Here is a 27051-nt window from a genome sequence, read left to right as displayed (position 1 = left end):
ATTAGTGTTAATATTTTGTATATATCAATAAAATACTTATAGATACTTATAGACGTATAGATACTAGCCAGTGGTGTAGTCTACATGATACACAGGTATACAAAGTATACCCACTAAGAAAGCTCCAGGATTATCCACTTAAAAATGCCCAATGACACGCAACAACATACTTTCCATTATATTTTTGATACATTTTGAATTGTCGTCTGTGGTTTTTTTCTTCGCATAGGCTAAATAAAGGTATTTCCACCGTAAATCGGTGCATACAAGTGTATCCGAATACAGGCAATGAAGTTGTTGACGCTCAAAACTTCCCTGGGGGAGGACACCCAGACCCCCCACTATGATATGCCCTCCCCCCAGAGGAAACGTCAGGCGATCGCCAAAGTCATTACGGTTATTTCGTCTGGGAACAAAGAATGTCTGTACAAAATTTACCGACAGACCAACCCGTCATCCCCAAACACCACATGACACCCAAGAACAATGTAGTTATGCCATACCTACTTTATCAAAATATTAGTATTGACACCCTGTTGTTCCTACGCTTCCTGTTGATCCCTGGTATGTACCCTGTAATTATTTAATATGTGACAGGAACTTTATAATGTACTTACAGTGTCATTTCTTTCTAGGTCCCTCCTAAATGCAATTTTGTTACCCTCCTATTCTCTGTGCTTCACACATAAGGTACACATGTATTTTATTGATAACCTATCTGAGCAAAATATTTACACTGTAATTTGTGGGCTGTAACATTGAGATACACAAATGCTTACAACTGTATATCTATAAACGTTAAGGTAACAACTTAACGAGGAAGAAGAGACATATATAACTGCTGTTGTCGCCTTTGTCCCCCTGCTCTGAAAACTGAAACTTTAAGAAGTTGACATTGGCGCTGCTGACCATGCCGTGTTTGTTTGTGTGTGTGCATGCGCTTCATGTACTACTACTATGTACAAGTACAGGTAGAGTTGTAGGCAGGCTCAGTGTCACACTGTTTCTGCACGTGTGCATGTACAGTATGTGTGAGTTCGGACTTTATATCAGGATGTAGCCTCAGGTGGTTGCAATGGCAATATCAATGATTGGTCACGATTACTGATCTGTAATCGAATTCCCACAGTGTGTGTGTGTGTGTGTGTGTGTGTGTGTGTGTGTGTGTGTGTGTGTGTGTGTGTGTGTGTGTGTGTGTGTGTGTGTGTGTGTAATTGTGACAATGACATGGGATAAAACACTTCTCCGTATATAATGTTATGTGATGGTCACCATGGAAACACACCCAAGAGGCACCTACATCACACTGATAATAACGTTTGGCCTAGATACCCATTCTCAACTGATAACAGAGGGAATGTGTTTCTGCCTGAGCGTGTGCAAATGTGTGTGTGTGTGTGTGTGTGTGTATATATATATATATATATATTTCAGTGACTAATGTAAACCATAATTTGAACACACCACAGTGACGAAGATGGAGTAAAAAATGCATGAAATTATTCTGTGGAGCAGAAAGAGTCTTGCATGAGTTACACGAGACGGTAAGTGTGAGAAGGATGAGACGAGCTGGAAGGAGAGGAAAAACGAGTGGGAGTGGAAACACAGCCTGAAAGACCCAATAACAACCGATTACTACCAACACTCACAAACAAACAAACACAAAGGCTTTCAACAATGCTTATCAATTTTTTTTTTCTCTGGGAGAGTATGACGTTTGCCATAGAGATTTGTGTGTTTGTGTGGTTAAATGTTTCAGTGATGTCTTTAACTCTGTTGTTGAGATACACTGACTGCTTGATGTACGCTGCTACTGTAACAATTATGATCGCTGTGAGGAGTCTTTTCTGTTGTGGGCGTTGATTGGGTATTGCACGGTGTTTCCCTACTTTGAGTGAAAATCTAATCTTGGTTTGTAGCCACACTAGTGGTAAATCCGTCAGTCTGTAAATCCAACACTTTGGTCCACAGTCCACAAATAGCTCCACAGTTTGGTGCAGGCATTCACCAACCAGATTGAATTACTGTAGGTGATCCCCTGACTTCCTATCTAACGCCTTCCACAGATAACAATTTCCACTTGTCCACTAAAGATAAGATAACATACGATAGATAAGAAGATAAAGCTTTTTTTTTTTTTTTATCCCAAGGGAAATTGATGTGCAACAGTTGCAGTACAAAGTTACCCTGGAAATCCAGAGTTCTCGCGAGAGCACAATTTGAATTTGCTCAGCGAGTCACTATGATGCTCATTAACTATGCCCTTGTAGCCGAGCTGCACCGATCGGTCTGATATAGGCGGGCCAGAGGCGAGCTAAACAGATGACGACAGTTTAATCTACCAGTTAGCTCCGCTGGTAGCTAAGCGTATGGGGCTCTGGATACGTCACCCCGTGTATTGTTGTGATTGGTCGTAGTGTTATCCAATTGCGTGCATTGAGATTTTCAAATGCATGCTTGGTGCCGCCCCTCGAGTTGGGCCATTTTCATTACCAGACTCTTAATCTTTCGGATTTGGTTCTGGATTTCCAGGCTAGTACAAAGTAGGAAAGAGTGCAAAGATAAAGTATCAGTAAAGGTAAAGTACAGAATATCAGTAACAGATATAAACAAGGTTAGTGGTAAGGTTGCTTCTTGGACTTGCATATATATACTATAATATGTATGAGAAATGGCATTTCTCAATGCAGATAAGTGTACTACTTAATGTAATATTTTATTACAGCGGAGGCTGTAAACTGATGCAAATGTTCAGGGAACATGAAGCAGTTTGCAATATTTGTGCAAAATCCATCCATCCATCTTCATCCGCTTATCCGGGGTCGGGTCGCGGGGGTAGCAGCTCCAGCAGGGGACCCCAAACTTCCCTTTCCCGGGCCACATTAACCAGCTCCGACTGGGGGATCCCGAGGCGTTCCCAGGCCAGGTTAGAGATATAATCCCTCCACCTAGTCCTGGGTCTCCCCCGAGGCCTCCTCCCAGCTGGACGTGCCTGGAACACCTCCCTAGGGAGGCGCCCAGGGGGCATCCTTACCAGATGCCCGAACCACCTCAACTGGCTCCTTTCGACGCAAAGGAGCAGCGGCTGTACTCCTAGCTCCTCACGGATAACTGAGGTTCTCACCCTATCTCTAAGGGAGACGCCAGCTACCCTCCTGAGGAAACCCATTTCGGCTGCTTGTACCCTGGATCTTGTTCTTTCGGTCATGACCCAGCCTTCATGACCATAGGTGAGGGTAGGAACAAAAACTGACCGGTAGATTGAGAGCTTTGCCTTCTGGCTCAGCTCTCACAACGTCACAACGGTGCGATAAATTGAATGTAATACCGCACCTGCTGTGCCGATTCTCCGACCAATCTCCCGCTCCATTGTCCCCTCACTCGCGAACAAGACCCCAAGGTACTTGAACTCCTTCGCTTGTGGTAAGGACTCATTCCCTACCTGGAGAAGGCACTCCATCGGTTTCCTGCTGAGAACCATGGCCTCCGATTTAGAGGTGCTGATCCTCATCCCAGCCGCTTCACACTTGGCTGCGAACCGATCCAGTGAGTGCTGAAGGTCACAGGCCGACGATGCCATCAGGACCACATCATCTGCAAAAAGCAGCGATGAGATCCCCAGCCCACCGAACTGCAACCCCTCTCCACCCCGACTACGCCTCGATATCCTGTCCATAAATACTACAAACAGGATTGGTGACAAAGCGCAGCCCTGGCGGAGGCCAACTCTCACCTGAAACGAGTCTGACTTACTGCCGAGAACCCGGACACAGCTCTCGCTTTGGTCGTACAGAGATTGGATGGCCCTGAGAAGGGACCCCTCACCCCGTACTCCCGCAGCACCCTCCCACAGTATCTCCCGGGGCACCCGGTCATACGCCTTTTCCAGATCCACAAAACACATGTAGACTGGTTGGGCATACTCCCAGGCTCCTCCAGGATCCTTGCGAGAGTAAAGATCTGGTCCGTTGTTCCACGACCAGGACGGAATCCACATTGTTCCTCTTCAACCTGAGATTCGACTATCGACCGAACCCTCCTTTCCAGCACCTTGGAGTAGACTTTACCGGGGAGGCTGAGAAGTGTGATACCCCTGTAATTGGCACACACCCTCTGGTCCCCCTTTTTAAAAAGGGGAACCACCACCCCGGTCTGCCACTCCTTAGGCACCGTCCCAGACTTCCACGCAATGTTGAAGAGGCGTGTCAACCAAGACAACCACACCCAGAGCTTTAAGCATTTCTGGACGGATCTCATCAATTCCTGGGGCTTTGCCACTGTGGAGTTGTTTAACTACCTCAGCAACCTCCACCAGGGAAATTGATGCCAATCCCCCCTCATCCTCCAGCTCTGCCTCTACCATAGAGGGCGTATTAGTCGGATTTAGGAGTTCCTCAAAGTGCTCCTTCCACCGCCCTATTACCTCCTCAGTTGAGATCAACAGCGTCCCCATCCTTACTGTACACAGCTTGGATGGTTCCCCCGCTTCCCCTCCTGAGGTGGCTGAACGGTTTTCCAGAAGCACCTTGGTGCCGACCGAAAGTCCTTCTCCATGTCTTCTCCGAACTTCTCCCACACACGCTGCTTTGCCTCTTTCACGGCAGAGGCTGCAGCCCTTCGGTACCTTGCAACTGCCTCCGGAGTCGTCTGGGATAACATATCCCGGAAAGACTCCTTCTTCAGTCGGACGGCTTCCCTGACCACCGGTGTCCACCACGGTGTTTGTGGGTTACCGCCCCTTGAGGCACCTAAGACCCTAAGACCACAGCTCCTCACCGCAGCTTCAGCAATGGAAACTTTGAACATTGTCCACTCGGGTTCAATGCCCCCCAGCCTCCACAGGATGCACGAAAAGCTCCGCCGGAGGTGTGAGTTGAAAGTCTGTCGGACAGGGGCCTCCTCCAGACTTTCCCAATTTACCCGCACTACCCGTTTGGGCTTACCAGGTCTGTCCAGAGTCTTCCCCCCACCCCCTGACCCAACTCACCACCAGATGGTGATCGGCTGACAGCTCCGCCCCTCTCTTCACCCGAGTGTCCAAAACATACGGCCTCAGATCAGATGAAACGATTATAAAATCGATCATTGACCTTTGGCCTAGGGTGCTCTGGTACCAAGTACACTTATGAGCATCCCTATGTTCGAACATGGTGTTCGTTATAAACAATCCATGACTAGCACAGAAGTCCAACAACAAACAACCACTTTGGTTTAGATCAGGGAGGCCGTTCCTCCCAATCACGCCTCTCATGTGTCTCCATCATTACCCACGTGCGCGTTGAAGTCCCCCAGCAGAACTATGGAGTCCCCCGACTGGAGCCCCATGCAGGACTCCACTCAAGGTCTCCAAGAAGGCCGAATACTCCGAACTCTTGTTTGGTGCATATGCACAAACAACAGTCAGAGTTTTCCCCACAACCCGCAGGCGTAGGGGAGGCGACTCCCTCTCGCCCACCGGGTTAAACTCCAACGTAGCGGCGCTCAGCCGGGGCTGGTGAGTATCCCACACCCGCCCAGCGCCTCACACCCTGGGCAACTCCGGAGAAGAAAAGAGTCCAACCCCTATCCAGGAGTATAGTTCCAGAACCAAGACTGTGCGTAGAGGTAAGCCCCACCAGATCTAACCGGTAGCGCCCCACCTCCCGCACAAGTTCGGCTCCTTCCCCCACAGAGAGGTGACATTCCACGTCCCCCAGAGCCAGCCTCTGCTGCCCGGGTCTGGTCCGTCGAGGCCCCTGACCTTCACTGCCACCCATGTGGCAGCGCACCCGACCCCAGCGGTTCCTCCCACAGGTGGTGGGCCCATGGGATGGAGAGATGTCCGCCACGTAGCTTTTTCGGGCTGTGCCCGGCCGGGCTCCGTGGCAAACCCGGCCACCAGACGCTCGCTGACGAGCCCTCCATCTGGGCCTGGCTCCAGACGGGGGCCCCGGGCTTCCTCCTGGCAGTGTCACTTCATCCCTTCCTCGATTTTTCATAGGATTTTTGAACCATTCTTTATCTGGCCCCTCACCTGAGACCACTTTGCCTTGGGAGACCCTACCAGGAGCACAAAGCTCCATATTTGTGCAAAATGATCCTCTGATTAAGTGTTTTTGCAGTGTTTATTCACCCCAAACAGCCAAAGTACCAACTGTGCAGATGCTAGCTGGAGCTAACTAGCAACACAAGCACTGACCATGTGCGAGGATTTAGTCTTTTTGAGTTACTCCGATCTCGAAACTCAACAACAACCTCAGATATCTTGGTTAATATCCTTCAGTCTCTCTCCCTTTTTCCTGATCAGATTTTTTTTGCTCCAGTTGAGATCATATGAGAAAATGGCCACTGCACAGAGGATGAAGCCTTTTGATTTAGGTAACCACATCGCTTTTCCTCTAACACAGCACATTTAAATGTTTTGCCCCGCTAGTAGGGCCTAAGAATAGCAAAGTTGTCTGTCTATTTTTAATGCCTCCAAATTAGTTTTCTAGCACGTAGTGAGCATTAGCCTCTCAATGCTCCTACTGCAGGACTGGTTTTCTGTTTAAGCAAGGTAAACATTAAACAAAACATCCCCAGGAAATTATTTGGAGGCCATATATTGATGATAAAAAAATTTACAGGAGAGCATGTAAGACTAGTGCTCCCTGTAAGCTGTTTGCTTTGACATACTGTAAACTAGTTCTAATAGTAGTTCCCAAAGTGGGATCCAGGGACTGCCAGTGGGAATTGGACGGAGCCCCCAGAAAAATGAGCAGTAGTTGAGGTTCAGCTCTATTTTAAGATGTTAAAGATGCCTATTCTGCTTTTTATTCACTCTGCCTTGTTGGTATCACCTCAGTCTCACCTGTACTATAAAATATACGTCTTTTAATCGATGAGGCTTCATAAATAAAGATGTTATTTATAATATGGATATAATTTAACTGAAGCTAAAATATGGACAGTGCTGGAAAGTAACAAAAGTACAGTTGCTACCATTTTGAGGTACTTGTACTTTACTTGAGTCTTTCCATTTTATGCTACGTTATACCTCTACTCCACTACATTTCAGTGGGGAAATGTACCTTGTACTCCTAAATGTAGACCTATTTGACATCTAGCGACTTTTCAGGTTACAATTTTGATCCAAAACATATAATCATCTTATAAAATATGTATGTATGTATGTATATGTAGGCTATATAAAACATGAAAGGGGATTTTCTGCATGAGCACTTGTACTTTTGATAGGCCTACTTAAGATTTCACTGATAACACCTTTGCACATTTACTTCACTATGCACACATTTGAATGAATAGCCTAATTTTACTTTGTAAATGAGTATTTTCACATTATGGCATTGCTACTTTTACTTAAGTAAATGATCTGGATACTTCTTCTACCACTAAATATATAAATTATAAATATACAGTAGGCCTACAGTATCGGTCAATAATTCCTTGTTCTCTGAAACATGACGTAGCATAAGCTGATTTCAAGGTATTGTGTTGGAGCTCTGCCACACCTTTGGGTTTAGTGAATCGACATCCCTGCTGAGTGTGACTGTGGAGCATCATTTCTAGACCTATATGACAGCAGCGTCCTCCGCCCACACGCATCCACACAGTGTGCGGGGTCGCTGGCTGGTGAGATAACCACCAGGCAGACTCAGAGACAGAAAGAAAGAGGGATATTGGGTGCACTGTGAGGCGGAGAGGGGACCAGTCACATGCTCTGACTTGCTCCGTCAGTGTCAATTTATCTGGTATTAAGAATTAAGCTCTCCAGCCAACATTTTCAAAATAAAACAGTTATTGGAATGTATACACACCATTGATGGATGGTGCGGTTCCACACTGGATGGAAGCTATGAGGACAATAAAATAGGCTACGATGTAGCCTAATTAAGCTCAACAACAGTGATTGAAACAATTAAATCAAAAGTCAAAATGAAATGAGAAAAATTACCTGATAAAATAGTTTGTTATTGATGGCAAACATTGTCTGACTTTTGCGTTTCTCTTAATATAGCCTATGGTAGTGTACTCTCACTTTAGCATATAGCCTAGCCTATTAGCAGCTATTTATCCATCTGGTTGCCAAGGGAAGTGCTAACGGTTTTGTTTGTGGTAGCAGGAAAAAGGTGAATTTGTATTTGTATGTATTTATGTTTTCTACCTAAATGAAAGCTGATTTTATACCCATTCATTATATTGTATTCAATGAAGTAGCCTAAGGTTGATCTGTTTCCTAGACCTAGACTTGACTCACCTTGCATAAAAAATAAGACATGACGCGTCCAACTTACATTGGAACTTAGAAGACTTTGAAGACTGGGTGCTGGATCCTTAATGTGGATAATAATATATAACGGTAATTTGGACAGCCAGGGGCGTTGGAGACACTAGAATGAATAGCTGTGGATGCGGGGAGGGGCCCATAGAAAATGCCTTTCTACAGGGCCCAGCATTTTGTTGCTACGCCCCTGTGGACAGCAATCCAATTAATACTTTTTATTGCCACATGGATGTGTGGAGGTGTTTCACCGGCAATCTCACCAAGCTAACGTTACATGCCGAGAAGGTAAGCTGTAAGTTTCAACCGATATTTTACCAAACTGTCCTTATTTCTCAAGGTTGTGGTATACTGTAGAGTGTAGCTTCCGGGACTAGACTGTCTTATTTTGAAGGTAAAATCCGAGTATCTCCGGTCTGCCTCATTCTGTCTGGCTTGACGCGGCTCTCCCTCTCCCCGGTGCGCCTGAACCCCGGTACATGACACCGCAGAGCGCAAGGGGGGCCGCCTGGTCCTATTTAACTTTTTCCGGTTATTAAAACTTCTGCGCCACATTACTCTCAAATTTGTCTCTCTCTTTTTCATCCTCCCGACTGACGGACTGAGTTTGGATATCGGCAGGGGGAGGAGGCAGAGGACCAGCGGGCTGCTCTCAGATGGAGCACCAGGGCTCCGGGAGCTCGGGGCGCACGGCGGAACCGGAGTGAATGACGCTGGTGGATGGACGCTGCTCCCCGGTAAGGACGGCAGACAAAGTTTTTGGTTTTTGTGGTATAATAGGCTATACTTTTTTCTTTGCTCTTCTGTCCCGGGCACTGCGCTTGGTAAATTCCCGTGGCACAATAGAACATGTACAGATCCTATGATGTCGCTCTTTGTCAATGGCGGTGTGTCTTTCACAAAAAGAAAGAAAATAAAATAATATTCTCACATAGCGGCAGTTATAAAGTGCCTGTGGTAGGCCTACTTTATAACAAGTTATTGATGTATCATATATCGCAAAAAAGGATGAGACTAATTTTGAGATGTTTGGGTTTATACCATTCCACAGTTTAATATAGGATTAATTAGACTGTTTTTCGTTTAAGTGCTCCGAACCAGAGTGATGCTGGAAAATGCTATGACCTCATAGATGTTGTGGGTATAGGCTATTGGGCCCTCAGGACGATGTGTATAACTGTATAACGTTAAAAGTAAAAAGAACATGTTTGAATTTCTGGATATTTGTAGTTTGCTCTGGTTTTAGCAAGCATGACGGTTCTGTAAATTATTGGTAAAGACTTAAGGCAATTTATTCATGATGAGTGCACAGTAGGCATATAAAACGTGATGTGTTTCAGAGGTCTTACAGAGTTGTGAATATATTTTGGTTCTGGTGACTGGTTGCCATTCAGTAGCATGATTTAATTTCCACATGGCCTGGCTGTTAGCGAGTGAGGCTCATAATTAGTTTTAAAGTGTTTTAAAAGGACTCATCAGCAGGTTTTTAACTGTGTGCAGAAGAATGGCTTTCTTTTTTTTCCAATGATTGGTTGATGTCAGCCAATTAGCTACTGTTGAATCACAACAAAAAGCCGGCCCTGGACTCCTCACACAATCGAGGCGATGTGCCCATAATAAAAAATAAAAAAAAATACACAAGAAAAAAGGATACTGGCAGATTCAATCCCATTATTTTCATAAGTCGCACACACACAGAAACACTCCTCTTTATGCTGGAAACTTGCATGCCAGCTCTTCTCTTGTTCTGTCACACTGTAGGCACAATATATGCCTGCACAGACTCGTGGTTGGCCCAGACTTCTATTATCCTGATTCTACTTTATGTTCGTTTTCCACAAAATCCAGCTCTTTCGAACTAATTGGTAGCTTTGGAATACATTTGCCAGAATCTCTGGGGATCAATAAGCAATGGAATGAGCATACAGTGGATCAGTGAGGAGTGTTTGCTCTGTACGTGAGACAATGTGGACTGTGTCACATGCTCTAACTCCTATCTTTTTCTGCCAAACTGCACTGCATACTGCCCAATATGACAGAAAATGTGATGAAATTGAAAAAAAGAAATGAAAAGCCAAGAAATGAATCCGCTCTTGTGATCTCTCGAGATTGTCATTCAATTTGACATTTCCTACATGATATTCCAATGCTTCAAGAAATTCCAGTCAGTACTTATAAAAATTAACCTCAGGCTGCTGTAGCTCGACAATGTCACTGCGTTTCATGAGATTTTATGTTAAATTATAGCTCAAGGAAAAATTATAACTCAGAGAGCTAAGTAACACTAATCACCATGAGTGGAAATTGATTGTAAATGAAAAAAAATCCCCACACTTTATTCTTTTCATAGCAATATGGACACGCTGTCTAAGATACTTTCTCTCTGTATGTCCAGATTGTTTAAAGCCAGTCTGGATTAAAAGCATCAGCAGTAATGGCCTGTTGTCATCACTGAATTGTACAGCTGTAGGATTATAATGAAGGGGTCTAAGTGCTGCCTGTTGTCTGCACTGACTCTGTGTTTGCACGTCTGTTAGTTCGCTCTGTTTAGGTTTTTGTAGATTTATGTTTCCTGCACAGGGCTGCTTGCTGGCTGGGATTCTTCGCCTGAAGGTAGCTTATTGTTTCAGAGGAAAAACAGAGAAGGATTTTTTTTTCTATGCTGCCTCGCTAGAGGGTAAAGGGTCTTGTGGACAGGATGGCAGGTTTGACAGTCAGCGCAGTTCTGGTTAAGGAGCTGCAGTGCCAGCTGGAAGGCAACACAATAGAAACACACACAGCCACACATACACACACATCCATCCATATGTTGCTGTGTCCTGAACAGTTTGCCGGTACCCCTGCGCCCTCTTTTAGGTTCAGGCTGTCCACAGCACGGCCATGACGGGCACCCAGGACCCAGACCTGCATGAGCAGCACAGAGGACCAACGCAGGAGGAAGGGGATGAGGAGGAGGAGGGGGAGAAGGTGCATGTGTCAGTTGAAGGAGAGGAGAGGGAGCAGGATAGGGAGGAGGAGGAGGAGGAGGAGGAAAAGGAGGAGCTGCCGTACCCCACTCTAGCACCAGTGGTTCTTTTGGCTCTGACCCAAACCAGCCCACCCCGCTCCTGGTGCCTTCGAGCTGTCTGCCACCCATATCCTTTACCGCCGGGAGTGCACCTGAAGCACTGGAAACGTGTGTGTGTGTGTTTGTGTGAGTCTGTGTGTTTCTGTTTATAATGTGAGAGAGACATTTTGTCTGTTTGTGTTTCAGCTCTGTACTTTCTCAAAGCTGTTGTACCTACAAGGCACCTAGCACCGAGATGTTTACCTTACGTTTAAACACAAAAGAGACGGGGAGAAGGTCACTATTGTGCATGTTTATGTGTGTGTGTGTGTGTGTGTGTGTGTGTTTGGTAGACCTCAGGTATTTCCTTGGCCCCATTAGTTGTAGGAAAAGATGGGTAACATTTTTCCCTGATTGGAAGTTTCCATAGTGACAAGCTCTAATGAATCTCCAGGGTTACAGTCGCCTGTCAGTAGCATTGTTACTGGTCTCCTTTGTCTCTCACTCTCTGTCTCAACCTTTATCCACTTTTGCTGTCGTTGTGAAGGTGTGAGTGTGTATAGGTATCAGTGCTGTAGTGTGTGTGTGTGTGTGTGTGTGTGCGTGTGTGCGTGTGTGCGTGCGTGCATGTGTGTATGTGTGAGCAGCTATGAATACTCCGAAGCCTGCATAAACGTCAGCAACACCTCAGGGATTTGTCAAGGCTTTCCAAATTGAATATTTTCCACTGCTTATGACTCTATGTGTGCGTGTCAATGTGTGTGTGTTCCTCTGCTTGTGTGTGCGTGTGTCGTGCACTTGTCCGTGCACGTCTGTGAGTATTTGCCACCGTCAGCACTCTGTGTACTCTATAAAATATAAATACATAATTGCTGAATAAATAAAATGTACACCAAGAAAAAAAATACAAATGCCATAAACAAAACTCCTTTGAAGCCTGCTGCGCTGTTACCATGGTCGCATCCCAGAACATGGTACACTCACTGTGTCAGCACTTACTTCACACACACACACACACACACACACACACACACACACACACACACACACACACACACACACACACACACACACACACACACAGACACACAAGCATGTGAATGCCCTCACACAAATGAGGGAATCTCCCATGGAGAGGCTCTTTAGAGGAATCACCTGGTTGCTTGGCAACAGCGTAGCTCTGCCCCGACGGCCCGGTTACTTCCGATTGCAGCGTTTGTTTGTTTTTGTGTGTTTGCGTATCTGTCAGCCTTCCATACAGCACAGCTACCGACATGTGTCCTATTTTACGTTTAGTCGTATAGGCCTATATTTCTATACTTTATACTTTCAGTGTGTGTGTGTGTATACGTGTGTTTGTGTGTGTGTGTGTGTGTGTGTGTGTGTTTGTGTGTGTATATGTTACTGTGAGTGATCTGCGGGGGAAGTAATGTGGGTGGACGTTGTTCGACAGGGACATTAATGTGAGCGCACTGGGGGTGGGGTGGGGTTGAGTCCCATTTTTCCTGAGGTGACCCCTCCTTCCTTTCTGCCTTTTCTTTTTTTTTTTTTTGCACTCAGTACATATTACAAATTTATTTCCTATCTCCCGTCCTTCCTTTTCCTCATTCTAAGAATCACAGTCATCCTCCTATGTGCCATGTTTACAACATACTGCACATCTCTCCACCCTACAGCACATCTAACAAATATATTTGGAACAAAAACAAGACTGGCTTTTGCTATTATATAATGTTCTCTTGTTTTCCTTCCAAGCTACAGTGATTTCTGTAATTTCCTGTTTCTTTGGGAGGAGACGTTAGAATCATTGTAAGTGTGGAACAAAGTGCCTACTTTGTGAAGTGCTGAGCTTTTCCATGTAACATATGAGACACATAGAAAGAACACGCACACACACACACACACACACACACACACACACACACACACACACACACACACACACACACACACACACAGAGGACATAACTTATTCAGCAGTGCATGAAACATTTAGAGCGTTTCCTTTTGTTTAAAGATGAGAAAAGCTGTATCTGTCACTCCTATACAAGTACCTTTCTCTGCCTGCCTTTCTTCTGCGTTCTTTCTTTCACTCATCCCTCTTTACTCAATATCAATCCCCTGCCCTCCTGTTTATCTCTCTCTTTCCCTTTTTCTAAACTGCCTCTAAATTGGGTTGAGGTGTGTGTGTGTGTGTGTGTGTGTGTGTATGTGTGTAAAAGGGGGTGATTAGGGAGACAACGATGGATAGGAGGATGTCTTACTCAAAGTAGGGTGAGCTGTCAAAATCATTTTTGCTAATTAACATGATTCCAGCAATTGTTTCCATGGTTACCATCTGTCACACTCTAAGGGGGTGGAGCCAGAGAACTTGACAACTTGACAGTAACTTATCTTGGTCCACTTTCATTTCAGACACTCTCTCCCTCTCTCCTACACACACACACACACACACACACACACACACACACACACACACACACACACACACACACACACACACACACACACACACACACACACACACACACACACACACACACACACACACACACACACACACACACTGCACATGACAGACTTTGAGCTTAACTAGGTTACGTTTAATCAAGTCTGTGTGTGGATACCAGAGAGAAAGGGGAGGTTTAAGCAGCAAAGAGCATGAGGCAATTAGTGAGCAGGTTGGTCATTCATACACAGAAGTTCACATTTGAGGATTTCCATCCAAACCACATGTTTTTAGCTCAATACCACTTTCTAGTAAGGCACCCTTTACCCTTTAAGTTGTATTTATTTATGGTTAATACATAATTTACCAATGTATTACGTGCCATTAAGAAAATAACTTTTGGTTTGCCAGTTTGTGAGAAATCCCTTTGGCTGGTGTTGAGCCTCGTCTAGCATTACACTGGCTGTTTTATTTTTTTAAGGTAGCGCTTAAATTCATCAGGAGAACCGCTATTTATAAAATACCAATACAGTGCACACTGCACACTTGATGACAAATTTGCAACACTTTGTTAAAGGTCCCATGGCATGAAAATGTCACTTTATGAGGTTTTTTAACATTAATATGAGTTCCCCCAGCCTGCCTATGGTCCCCCAGTGACTAGAAATCGTGATAGGTGTAAACCGAGCCCTGGGTATCCTGCTCTGCCTTTGAGAAAATGAAAGCTCAGATGTGCCGATCTGGACTCTTCCCTTTATGACCTCATAAGGAGGAAGGTTACCTCCCCTTTCTCTGCTTTGCCCGCCCAGAGAATTTAGCCCGCCCATGAGAAAGAGAGAGACATCATGGCTTGCAAATGGGCGAAGCATGGCAGTTGGTCAAGGACACAGCCCCACCCTCCACCTTGCCCCCCCCCTCTCTCCTCCTCAATAGCATTTAAAGCTACAGACACAGAAATGGCGCGTCCTAAGTAAAGCTCATTGTGGGACTGGCTCTAGTGGCTGTAATTCTGCACCAAGGTTGAATTTCGGGAAAAGGACTTCAGATACAGTATTAGGGGACCACTGAGGCCTATATAAAAGCATCCAAAAAGCAGCATGTCATAGGACCTTTAAAGACTTACTAACATTTGTACCTGCGCTTAAGTGTCAGGCAGGTCGTGAGTTTATCACTTTTTAAAATCAGGTCTGCAATTATAAATGTGAGTAAGTCTTTTTTTTAATCCAATGTATTAATACTGATTAAGTGTCTTCGTCAGACATACAAAACACAATCAGAAGAAATATAAACAGAACTTTATCACAAGAAAAAAGTTACAAAAAAGCAACCGGATTTATGAAAAGTAAAGCCCATGAAGTTCATGAATGAAGCCCTCATCTATTCAAAGTTCTTGGGTTTTCCCTTCATTAAAAATGTTATTTTTTCAATAGAAACCCAGCTTGATAGACCTTTTCACCATAGAGGCAAAGTCCCTCCCCTTCCGGTGGACCTCATGGGACATTATTTCGGGGAAAAAAAGGATGATAGCGAACGGGGAGAGACTAATTATTTTTGTATCCAGTTTGAATTGAGCCATGAATTACGCATATGATGTTCATCAATTTTAATAATATAATAACTTTGCAAGTGAAGAAAGTCAGTTTGTCATAGGTTTGTCGTAGTACCACTTAGTTTTGTGTGAAACCGCTCAGTGATCTCCATATCTCGTCTCGCACAATTTACTTCACCTTGCTTAATGCTAGGCTTGCTCGCTAGCTAGTTATCTTAGCTATGTTCCACAACACGTGTAACATTGTCTTACCTAATGTGTTTTACACAGCGACATTTTATGAGCCGAGAAACAAAAGATGATGTCACCCATGCGACTTTGAAGTGTCTAGTCATTCTAATTATGTATTTTCAGTCTTATACTTCTACAGTTTTATGACAAACTGAGACATTCTTGACTTGCAAAATTATCTTTTAAATTGACGAACATCATATGTGTAATCCATGGCTCAATTCAAACGGGATCAAAATGTAATTTGTCTCTCCCCTTTAACTACCGTTCCTATTTTTTCCAAAAAGGATCCATGGTGGTCCACCGAAAAGGACTTTGCCTCTCTATTGACTGAGAGTTGTTTTTTGTAGGTTTTTCCAAAACACAGAAATCATATATTTGCCATCAAAGGTAGAATATGTAGTTTCGCTTACTGTTTGTAAACACACAATGTTCAAAGTTGGCCCCCCCTTCCCCGCTCAGATCCAGAGAGAGAGCGCAGATGCTACAGTGGTCGAGCGAGCTAGAGAGTGAATGAAGAGAGGGAGCCTGTAGAAAGCAGTGAATCAGAGCAATAAAACAATATTTTTGGATAGTTTCACAGCAGTTATGTTCTAAAGCACAAATAAACACACCCACAACTCCGCGGGAAGGCGTTTGGAAATGAGAACGAGCTGCACAAACTGCACGCTATTATTGGCTGGGAGTTACACACCCACTTGGGGCACAAAGGGTCTTTGTTGATGCCCATAAACGTCCCACACGATTAAAAATAAGAAAACGAAAAAATGAGGCAGAGGGCAGGGTCTCTGCAGATACAGACACCACCACACACTTCTAGTTGGTCATATAAGTGATGATTGAGAGGGATTATTTGGGAATTAGTATACGCATTGTTTTTTATAGTGATAACACTGCACACACACACACACACACACACACACACACACACACACACACACACACACACACATATATATATATATATATATAAATTTCCTTACTTTTTCACAAAAAGTAAGGAAATTTGTGTTTGGTAGATTATTTCTCTGTGGTAACAATGCTTTTTGGCAATGAATCTTATACCGTTGGAAAGCCTGTTTAGTTCCCTTTCAAATGGAAAAGGAACATGCATTTGTGGAATGAGCAGCAGCGCTGAGTATGTGGGTTGCGCCCATGAAAAATTTGCCAAATCCTCTCTGCCAATGCCAAACAGCTTATTCTGCCATTGACTCATTTGGTGTTTGGTGGATTGGATGATTGAAGTTTGAAGAAACAGACATATTGGCAATTTAACAATTTATTCATTTCACAAACAGGAGCCTCAGTAGCGTGTGGAAGAACCATACACACCTCCACAACAGCCTGGCACCTCCTCCTCATGCTGGTCACCAGCCTGGTCACACACTGCTGTGGGATGGCATCCCATTCTTCAACCAGCATTTGTCGCAAGTTGCAAGTCAGCCAATGTTCTTGTGTTGGTCACTCTGGCACGAACAGCACGCCCAAGTGTTCAATGGGGTTGAGGTCAGGACTGCTGGCAGGCCATTCCATCCTCTCCACTCCCACATTCTGGAGGTTTTTCCAGTGAGGGAGATGCCGCCCCACATCATCACACTGCCTCCACCAAAAGGTGTTACTCTATTGGTGCAGCAATCAGCATAGTGTTCTCCGCGTCTTCTCCACACTTTGACCCTATGATCCAACTGCCGTAGGCAGAATCTGGACTCATCACTGAACATAATGTTACTCCACATGTTCAGGTTCCAGTGCACATGTTGCCGACACCAGCACAAACGGGCCTGACGGTGAAGGGCAATGGCAGAGAAGATTTGACAAATTTTTCATGGGCGCAACCCACATACTCAGCGCTGCTGCTCATCCCACAAATGCATGTTCCTTACAAATGGGGCATCATTTGAAAGGGATCTAAACAGGCTTTCCAACGGTATAAGATTTATTGCCAAAAAGCATTGTTACCACAGAGAAATAATCTACCAAACACAAATTTCCTTACTTTTTGTGCTAAGTTTATGTATATAAAATGAGAAATTTGCCTTCTTCTCTGCCAATGCCAAAACAGCTGACTCGTTTGGTGTTTGGTGGATTGGATGATTGAAGTTTGAAGAAACAAGACATATTGGCAATTTAACAATTTATTAATTTCACAAACAGGAGCCTCAGTAGTGTGTGGAAGAACCATACACAGCCACAACAGCCTGGCACCTCCTCCTCATGCTGGTCACCAGCCTGGTCACACACTGCTGTGGGATGGCATCCCATTCTTCAACCAGCAGTCCTGACCTCAACCCCATTGAACACTTGTGGGATCAGCTTGGGCGTGCTGTTCGTGCCAGAGTGACCAACACAACCACGTTGGCTGACTTGCGACAAATGCTGGTTGAAGAATGGGATGCCATCCCACAGCAGTGTGTGACCAGCATGAGGAGGAGGTGCCAGGCTGTTGTGGCATTACGATTCATCCTCTGGGTACTGTGAATATCTGTACCAAATTTCATGGCAATCCATCCAGTAGTTGTTGGAATATTTCAGCACTCTGGTCCAAAGTGATGAACCAATCAGCCAACCAACTGACATTGCGATCCATATGCCATGCCGCTAGCATGGCTAGTAAAAATATGAATATATCTTTTATTTTTAGGATTAAGTTTCTCTGTTTGTAATAAGCCAGAGGGTCTGCAATTATACAGGTTAGTCAGTCATTAGTGAAGTGATTTTACAACAATCCATCAAGTCTGCAGTAAGTAAATGATAATAAGTTGGTAATAAATGGGTTTTAGTCCTCATTCTCTGCAGAGCTTTTCCAAAAGGCAAGAGGTCAAATGGTCCACTGGAGAAGTCTTCCTAATAAATGTAAGAGTTAAGTAAAAGACAAAGCAAGTGTCATGCTGGAGAAGGATATAAACCAGCCAAATGGAATTTTACAACCTGGCAGCACAGAAGTTGTTCTTCTTAATGGTTTATAACTTATACATTAAGCTATAAAAGTTACAACTTCTAATCTTTTATAAAGGGTGCCTTCTGAGAGTGGTACCACATTGGTAAATCTAAATCCTTCTCAAGAAACAAAAAAAAAGCACATACATATATTTTGCGGGTATCTAGATGGCCTGTGTTTCCCTATGGATGATCCTTTTAAGTTAATGAACATTGTATATGAAACTGTTGCCACATGCTGGCCTTAGCATCGACGGCCAAGGGTGGAGGATGATGCCAGAAAGATCAGGGTGATGTGATCTGATTTGATTTATAATGTGTGCCTGACCTTTACTACCTGTGTTGGCACTCGAGGAGAGAAAGTTCGATACGGGGAGAGCATGAGATACAGGGAGGAGGTGGTGGTTCTTGGCGAGGAAGTAAGAACTAGACGGTGAGGCAATTAGGGAGAGAGGACACGTAATCTTTTCAGTTGTTTACACTTTAAGCTCCAATCGTCAGTGTCTTAACCGCTCTGTTCCACTGTTCAACTGTGTCTCTGTTTTTTTTTCACTTAGGCATAAAGACATTTTTTTCACCTCATCTCTAATTTCCCTTGTTTCTTGCCCTCTCCTTTTCTCTCTTCCACCTCTCCCTAACTGAATCTACATATCTATTTCTCACCCTGTCTGTCCCTCTGCCTCTCCATCTCTCTGACTATGTTAATTATTAAGTGTATTTGTAGTTTATCTGTTGGCTGAGATCCAGGTTTCTGACTGAGAGACTAAAGCTTTACCTAAGGGCAGTCATATGTGGAGAGGTGCAGAAACAGACAGGGAGGGCACGGAGAAAAAGCGGTTCGTAGAGGATGGGGAGTGTATGTGCACGGGAGAGGAGAGAGGCAAAAAAAAAAAATGAGAGAAATGATACGGAATGAAGATGGGAAATTATATTGCACTACATAACGGAAGAGGGATAGACAGAGAGAAGGAGGAGTGAAGCAAAGACAAAAATAATTGGGCCAAAGAGATGGGGAAAAGGGCTGTAGAAGAAAATGTGAGATGATAGAGGGAAAGGTTGAGTGTGAGCGTAACAGAGGGACAGAGGAGAAGACGTTTCCCCTGTGTTTCATCACTGATGTTGAATGATGGGCCAACCGTGGAAATACTCCCATCTCATCCATCACTCACACCTTGACCCTGCCCCGATCCTTGTTTTACTATGCGTGCGTGTGTCTAAGTGTGTGTGTCAGGTTGATATAAGCTGCTGTAATTTACACAGATAGAACAGGATTAAAACGAACCTCCCCAGTATTGAGCGAATGAAGAAGGGAGTTGCTGTGTGTGTGAGTGTTTATCTGTGCGTATTAATTGTGTTGTGTTCCAGTCCAGACAAGATGCAAGCGGATTGTGAAACTCAGAAGTCAGTTCCCACGGTGAGATGGGGGTTCCCATGGCAACCACAGCAAAGGGAGGACACTGGATTACCCTCACTCTCTTTCCTCTCTCTTTCCCCTCTCTCGCTTTTTCTCTCTCTGTCTCAAGGGTGATAAAGGATTGTACTCTCATTAATTTTTCCGCCCTCTCGAGAGCAAAGTGTCCGGGAAGGGGACTCTGTGTGTGTGTGTCCATGTGCATGCTCCAGGCTTTGTTATGTATGCGTCCTTGGCTCTTGAATACGTTCCTGTCATCCATTCAGCAGTTTTCACATTTGCGCTCAAATGTGAGTGTGTATGTGTGCATCTCTGTGTTTCTATGAAGCCAACACAATCTTTATTTTAACTTTCTACTTCAGACTATTTCTCCCTTTAAACCTCTCTGCTTTCCACTTCTGAGCCGTGCTCTATCTTCCAGTTTGACAGCTAGCAAGTAACACAGATGCACACACCATACGCACGTTTAAACTTAAACTGACTTCAAATGTCTTACTGACTGTTTCATGGTAGCCGTTTGTCTTTTGTAGTTGCGACTATTAAACATGTCAAAATGTCAGAAGTTGTGCTTGTAAATAAAAGTTGATACATTTAAGCTTATTACTGTTACTGTTTCCAACCTTGTAAAAGTTGGGTTTTTTTATTAGTACATTCAGCACTGTCCATACAAGTTAGATTTTTCCGTCTGTGAAGCACACATTCACCCATGGAGTTGTGTGTGTATGCTCAGAGATATTTTGTAAGTCCAGTTTAGTAATGTTCTGTACACTGCAATATAGACTTGGCTGGACCATTAACCCTTCCTGTCCACCATGAACTTGTTGTTTATGGCGCTTTTTCAATGCTTTTGACGCTTTTTTTAAACGTTTTTGTCAATTGTTTTAACGCTTTCTTTGTACATGATCAATAAACCTAATTTAAATGACATTCTACCTAATTTGAGTTAAAACAAAGCAGAAATTATGAATTATTTTGACATGTTACTTACTAGTTAAGATCAGAGGATGTTGAGTGGATCACAGACTGGTATATTGTATGTCAAAGTTTAGTCAGGATACTCTTTTAAAACCATTTAAAACATTTTTTTTCAAATGCTATAAAATTGAATAAAAAAACACAAATGCAATGAAAGTAATCATTAAGTTTACCTGCGAAGAATGTTGCATTGTTTCTATACAACGTACATCCATGCATCCAAGTTATTCTTGGGCAATTTGGTTGAAAGAAATCCATATTTCTGTTATAAAAAACAACACAAAGGTTAACGTCTACCAGTCAGTTTCCTCAGGGTTTCCTCTGGGTTTTTACAGACATTACCATTGGCTAGATACAGATGGGTGAGAAATCAAAGAAAAAAATCTGAATATGTGAACGGAGAAACAAAATGAATGCAGATGATTCCACACAGGGCACGAGGGGTCACTGAATGGTTTGATGAGAATGATAATTGATTGAATAGATGTGAACTATATCCTATCATCCTCACAGTCACCAGATCTCAATGGGAGATGTTGAAGTGACAAGTTAGGCTCTCCAATATCTTTTGGAAGAATCGTGTTCATCAGTCCAGTAGTAGAGTTCCCGAGACTTGTAGAAGCTAGGACAAAGAGCACTGAAGCTGTTCTGGCAGCTTGTGGTGGGACGATATGCTTTTGTCCCGATTCGATTCTTTCACAATACATGGGTGCATGGGATTTGATTTGTATTGCGATTTTCATTTATTGCGCTTCTAGAAGTATTGCGATTCGGTGATATTGAGTATTGCGAACTAATTGTTTTCTAAAAAGAATGCACATCACATGTCAGTCAGTCAGTGTGAAATATATGTGTAATGTAAGTACATAACATGTATTTTCAGCTTTCTGTTTTGTCTGTTTTGCTAGAAATGGATATGATGTAGTCGCCGTCGGTGGTACCATATAAACAGAAAATGTTTAGGTCAATCTTTGGGAAAATTAATTTAAAAAAAAATTTGATTCCGGTGAAAAGAATCGATTTTAAACGATACAAACGATTATTGATTTTTTTCCCCACCCCTAGTTGTCACCCATGCGTAATTCCATTATTTGAACCTTAATGGCAAAATGAGTAGGACTATCCTTAAAAAAACAATGTATAGACTCATACAAAAAGAATCAATCATCAATTATGACCCACTAGAAGTGTCTGCAGAGACCCTGCCCTCTGCCTGTATTTTTTTATTTATTTATCATTTTTGCTGTGTTAGGGACATTTCTGGGCCATCACCCTCTATAAAAACGTAGCGACTAGGTGCCAGATCGTAAGCACACATCCAAGAGGAAGCTAAGAAAATGGCGGACACAGTGTCAAAAAAACGCAAATATAGTTAGGCGAAACGCCAAGAAAACAAAGCTTGTTCCAAAACCAGAATGTGGTGATGATACAGCTTGGATTAGGATTTACTGCTTACCGACATCTTGACAGGTACTAGCCAGAAAATTCTAAGAGGAGGACACCAGGATGGAGCTGAAGTGAAAAGTGCCAGAAGCAATCTACTTGGCTTGTCGTGATTGGCTGAGACTCCTGTCAATCAACCTAATTAGCTAAATTTGCAAGGAAATGTTCTAATATTGATTATTGTTGTTGTAATCAATGTTCAAACTCTTCGGTGGTGTTGATCCTTAACCTTATGTCACATGGTTTGAGCGTGTGAGCATATTGGCCATCCTGCTAAACTGTGTAACTCTAGGGATGTTCCAGCCCTGTGACCACACACCTTTCCTGCTGCAGGTAAAGCACACACACACACACACACACACACACACACACACACACACACACACACACACACACACACACACACAATCTGAAATTTCAAACTAATTATGTTCAGCTCTGAGACTTCATTATCAAGGGACTAAAAAGTTTTTGCTTTAATTTCCCCCCCACTTAATCAGTTTACACTAATCCTCTGTGTGTGTGTGTGTGTGTGCGCACAGGCTCTGGATGATGGGATCTTTGCGTTTTTTGCCGGGGAAATGGTGGTGAAGATGGTGGCTCTTGGGGTCATAGGTCAGAGCGGTTACCTAGGCGACACATGGAACAGATTGGACTTCTTCATTGTTATAGTTGGGTGAGTGTTTGACAGTTGCACACACCCACTTGCACACGTACACACGCAAATCTGACATTAAATATGAGCCAAAATTGTGTGTGTATGTGTGTCTTTTGTGTGAAGCTTAGACACTTGTTTAATGCCAGTTAAATGTCAAACGTGTGTGTGCGCGTGCTTAGACGAACCGGCGGAAATTTGTGTGTGTGCGTGGCAGCTCCGCAGAATGACAATGGCATCATTGGGTCCTGAGAGACAGAGACCTCGGTGATTGGTAGTTAAAAGGCTATGTATCCCAGAGACAGTGCACTGCGTTCTGCTGGATTCCCTGTAGGGGTTTAGGGTTTGCCAAGGTCAGGCTGATCAAGATGCCAGTGACACAGCGGTGGCTTTCCCTCTCCGCAGAATGCTGGAGTACTCGCTTGATGGACACAACGTCAGCCTATCAGCTATCAGGACTGTCCGGGTTCTCCGCCCCCTGCGAGCCATCAACAGAGTTCCCAGTGAGTTTTTCTCCTTTTCCCTCCAAGATACACTGCACTCAGAGAGTATTATGGCCGTTTGTCTTTTATTCTTTTGGCTCTGTGCTCAAGTACATTGAATTTTAAATGAACCAGTGACTGTAAGGTTAAAGAGCTGACTGTAAACTTCTCAGAGCGTTCACATCCAAATTGGGTGAACCGTATAGGACTCTCCTGACTTTAGGACAATGCAGCAGGTCAAAGGCTGCAAACAAAGAAGAGAGAAGGCAATTAAAAAGGTTTTTATGCTCACACTGTATAAAGTTCTTGACTGTTTGACTTGCTGAAGACCAGATTAAGGGCAAAAAGCCCTCAAGACAAGCAAGAAGTGAAGATGACTGCAGTACAGGCTTGGCAGAGCATCAGCAGGAAAGATACCGAGTGTCTCCACAAGTCTGTAGGTCACTTCAGAAAGCCACTGACTTAATATTAAATAGGATGACTGTGCAAGACTTCTTTCTGTTTCATTCCAACCAACTTCCTGTCCCCTATAATTGGTGTACAATGTATAAAAAGGGATGCAATTCCTATGTTGTTCATCTGACATGGGAACACCCTCAGCTGAAATTCAGCAATCACATTCATAGCCAAGGCAATAAAGAATGTGTCAGTGTCCTTGTACTCTGGCTGCACTGTTAATTCCACTTCATTTCATCGCTATTAACAGCTGCAGCTTTCCTTTTGATGGATGCATGTTTAAACAAATCAGGATACAAAGTCATGGTAATCATTTGGATTCTCACGTTGTTCTTGGCCAGCCAACTTAATTTTTCTTTTTTGACTACACTCTGTGATCTTGGCACAAGTGTGTTTGGAGTCTAGAGGCAGTGAATTGAGGAATTGTATCTGTGCTCTTCAGCAGAGTGTAGGGGAGGCCAATTATTAGTTAGTGTTACATTTAGCTGATCCAAAGCGACTTACAATTGATATATATGTAAGAGGTTGCCTGCCTCTGTTTAGTGTCTTGCTCAGGTACATATTGGTTGATATATCGCAGTGGAAATCGAACCCAGGTCTCCCACACCAAAGGCATGTGTCATATCCACTGCGCCATCACCAACCCTAATTATTTGACATTCAATTAATTGCACTGCTCCAGTTTTGAGGAGGAATACATTCAGAGCGTTCTCTTGTCTGGCCAACACTTCCAATTTAAAGTTACATGCAGATATTTGCTAGGCAAGGCAAGGCAGCTTTATTTGTATAGCACATTTCAGCAACAGGGCAATTCAAAGTGCTTTACAAAAAAAATAAAAAAAAATAAAAATTAAAAACAGATAAAATACGAGAATAAACGTTACAGTGCAGTATAAGAAATTAAACATTGAAGAGCAGTTAAAAACAGTTAAACATATAAAAGCAGATAAAATACGAGATTACTTTTACTCTCCTTTTACATTCCACTATTGGTCCCCCTGGGACGTGTGTCTTACTCTGTTTGCCACCCATTCTGGCGTGGAAAAAGTACTTTTATTTTAAAATATAGTCATCACTATAAGTCTTTGTTTTTATATCTGGAAAGGAAAAACTTCGCAAAACCCTTTTGGTTGAATTCACACTTTGTTGTAATTAGTGATCTTATTTCATTTCAACCTTAAACCCTTTACTATTCGTAAAAGGCTGGTTTCTTAGTAAAACCCACACAATGAAATCTGGAATAATGATGACAAACAAAGAAAAAAAAACAACTGCAACTTCAATATAAGATTTAAAGAAAGGCAACATCAAAAAGATAGGTCTTCAGCCTTGATTTAAAAGAACTGAGAGTTGCGTCGGAGCTGCAGTTTTCTGGGAGTTTGTTCCAGATATGTGGAGCATAAAAACTAAACGCTGCTTCCCCCTGTTTAGTTCCGACTCTGGGGACAACAAGCAGACCTGTCCCAGACGACCTGAGAGGTCTGGGTGGTTCATAGTGTAGTAGCAGATCAGAAATGTATTTTGGCCCTAAACCGTTTAGTGATTTATAAACCAGCAAAAGTATTTTGAAATCAATTATTTGAGGCACTGGAAGCCAGTGTAGAGACTTCAGAACTGGAGTGATGTGATCCACTCTCTTGGTCTTAGTGAGGACTCGAGCAGCAGCGTTCTGAATCAGGTGCAGCTGTCTGATTGATTTTTTTAGGGAGACCTGTAAAGACACCGTTACAGTAGTCAAGTCTACTGAAGATAAAAGCATGGACAAGTTTTTCCAAATCCTGCTGAGACATAAGTCTTTTAACTCTTGATATATTCTTATGGTGGTAATAGGCTGACTTTGTAATTGTATTAATGTGGTTGTTGAAATTCAGATCTGAGTCCATGACCACACCAATATTTCTGGCTTTTGTCTGTTGTTGCTAGTATGTGCACAGTTGCCTATGGTGTTTGTGCTGTATGTGTGTGTGTTGGCAGGTATGCGTATCCTGGTGACCCTCCTCCTAGACACACTTCCCATGCTGGGCAATGTGCTGGCACTGTGCTTCTTCGTCTTCTTCATCTTTGGCATCGTTGGTGTGCAGCTGTGGGCGGGGCTACTGAGGAACCGCTGTTTCATGGGAGAGGATGTCAAGATGTGAGTTACCATAGTAACCCGCAGATGCCACAACAAGGGATGCCCTGGCCTCATTACTATTGTTTATTAAAACAGTAGTTACAAGCATTACTATGAAACTTGTGTTAAAAGTTTGCTCACAATTGGCTCAATCAATTATGATAAGCTACTTTCACTCAGCTGTTATTTCTAAGAGGGGATCAATATCACAGATAGTCTGATCTTGTCTGTTATCTAATCAGCTCCGTCTGGGAGGAGGTAAATGTGTTTTCTGCTGGACCCTCCAGCATTAGAGATCACAAATCAAGGGATTAAGAGGGCTAAGTGAATTTTGTGTGTCAGTATTTAGGGACTCTCTGTGGCTATTTCAACATGCACCCTCGCACCACTGCAGTTCTCTCATGTCATGCTCGATCACTGTCAAACTGACAGCGTTACACCATTGCTCTCACTCTTGCTCCTGCTCACATGTTCACAAACAAGATCAGATAATATCACATAACATCAGATAACATCATGGTCACCACCTGACCTTACATCTGCTCAACCATCCCACTCGGATAATAATCCCTGACAGTGGTGCAGGGAGAGGTGGGGGTGCATCCAAGCTGTTTATACTGTTTTACTGTTTTGGAGTAGTCGGATACAATTAATAAATTATAGTGAATGTACAGTTACTACTGTAACTTTATACTATACTATAATAAGTAATAGCTAATACTTATAATGATAATAATAATAAACGTTATTGAAATATCAGAAAACAAATCTGCACCACCATTAAATATAAGTAGATAGAATTAAAAAAAACAACAACAAAACAGAAAATAAATAAATAAAACACAGGAAACATAGTGGAACGGGAAACGGGATACAACTTTGGGCCGACAATAATTAAAGGCTTTTTTTAAAAGATACGTTTTAAGAAGGGATTGTGATTTAAGAGTGAGCAGAATGGACTACTCCATTACACAGCATTGTGGCAAAAACAAAAGCATCAGCACTGTACAAAAGTAATGAACAGCTATTTTTATTTTCATAATT

At 43.2% G+C, this 27051-nt stretch overlaps 1 protein-coding gene across 1 annotated transcript in view; it reads left to right on the top strand.

Annotated features, from left to right (window-relative positions):
• The first annotated feature begins 7554 nt into the window (after positions 1 to 7554).
• LOC144528837 (voltage-dependent T-type calcium channel subunit alpha-1H-like) overlaps positions 7555 to 27051 on the top strand; it is a 50069-nt gene continuing 30572 nt past the window's right edge. Inside the window, exons 1-6 of the mRNA XM_078267689.1 lie at positions 7555 to 7611; positions 11117 to 11394; positions 22541 to 22634; positions 22844 to 22977; positions 23362 to 23459; positions 25869 to 26028. Of these exons, the coding sequence (XP_078123815.1) occupies positions 7555 to 7611; positions 11117 to 11394; positions 22541 to 22634; positions 22844 to 22977; positions 23362 to 23459; positions 25869 to 26028 (821 nt within the window). The remainder of the gene's footprint in view (positions 7612 to 11116; positions 11395 to 22540; positions 22635 to 22843; positions 22978 to 23361; positions 23460 to 25868; positions 26029 to 27051) is intronic.

Source organism: Sander vitreus, chromosome 2 (assembly GCF_031162955.1).
Source record: "Sander vitreus isolate 19-12246 chromosome 2, sanVit1, whole genome shotgun sequence".
In the NCBI taxonomy this organism is placed as follows: Eukaryota; Metazoa; Chordata; class Actinopteri; order Perciformes; family Percidae; genus Sander; species Sander vitreus.
The sequence above is the reverse complement of the archived record's forward strand: the minus strand, read 5'-3'. Positions and strand labels throughout refer to the sequence as shown.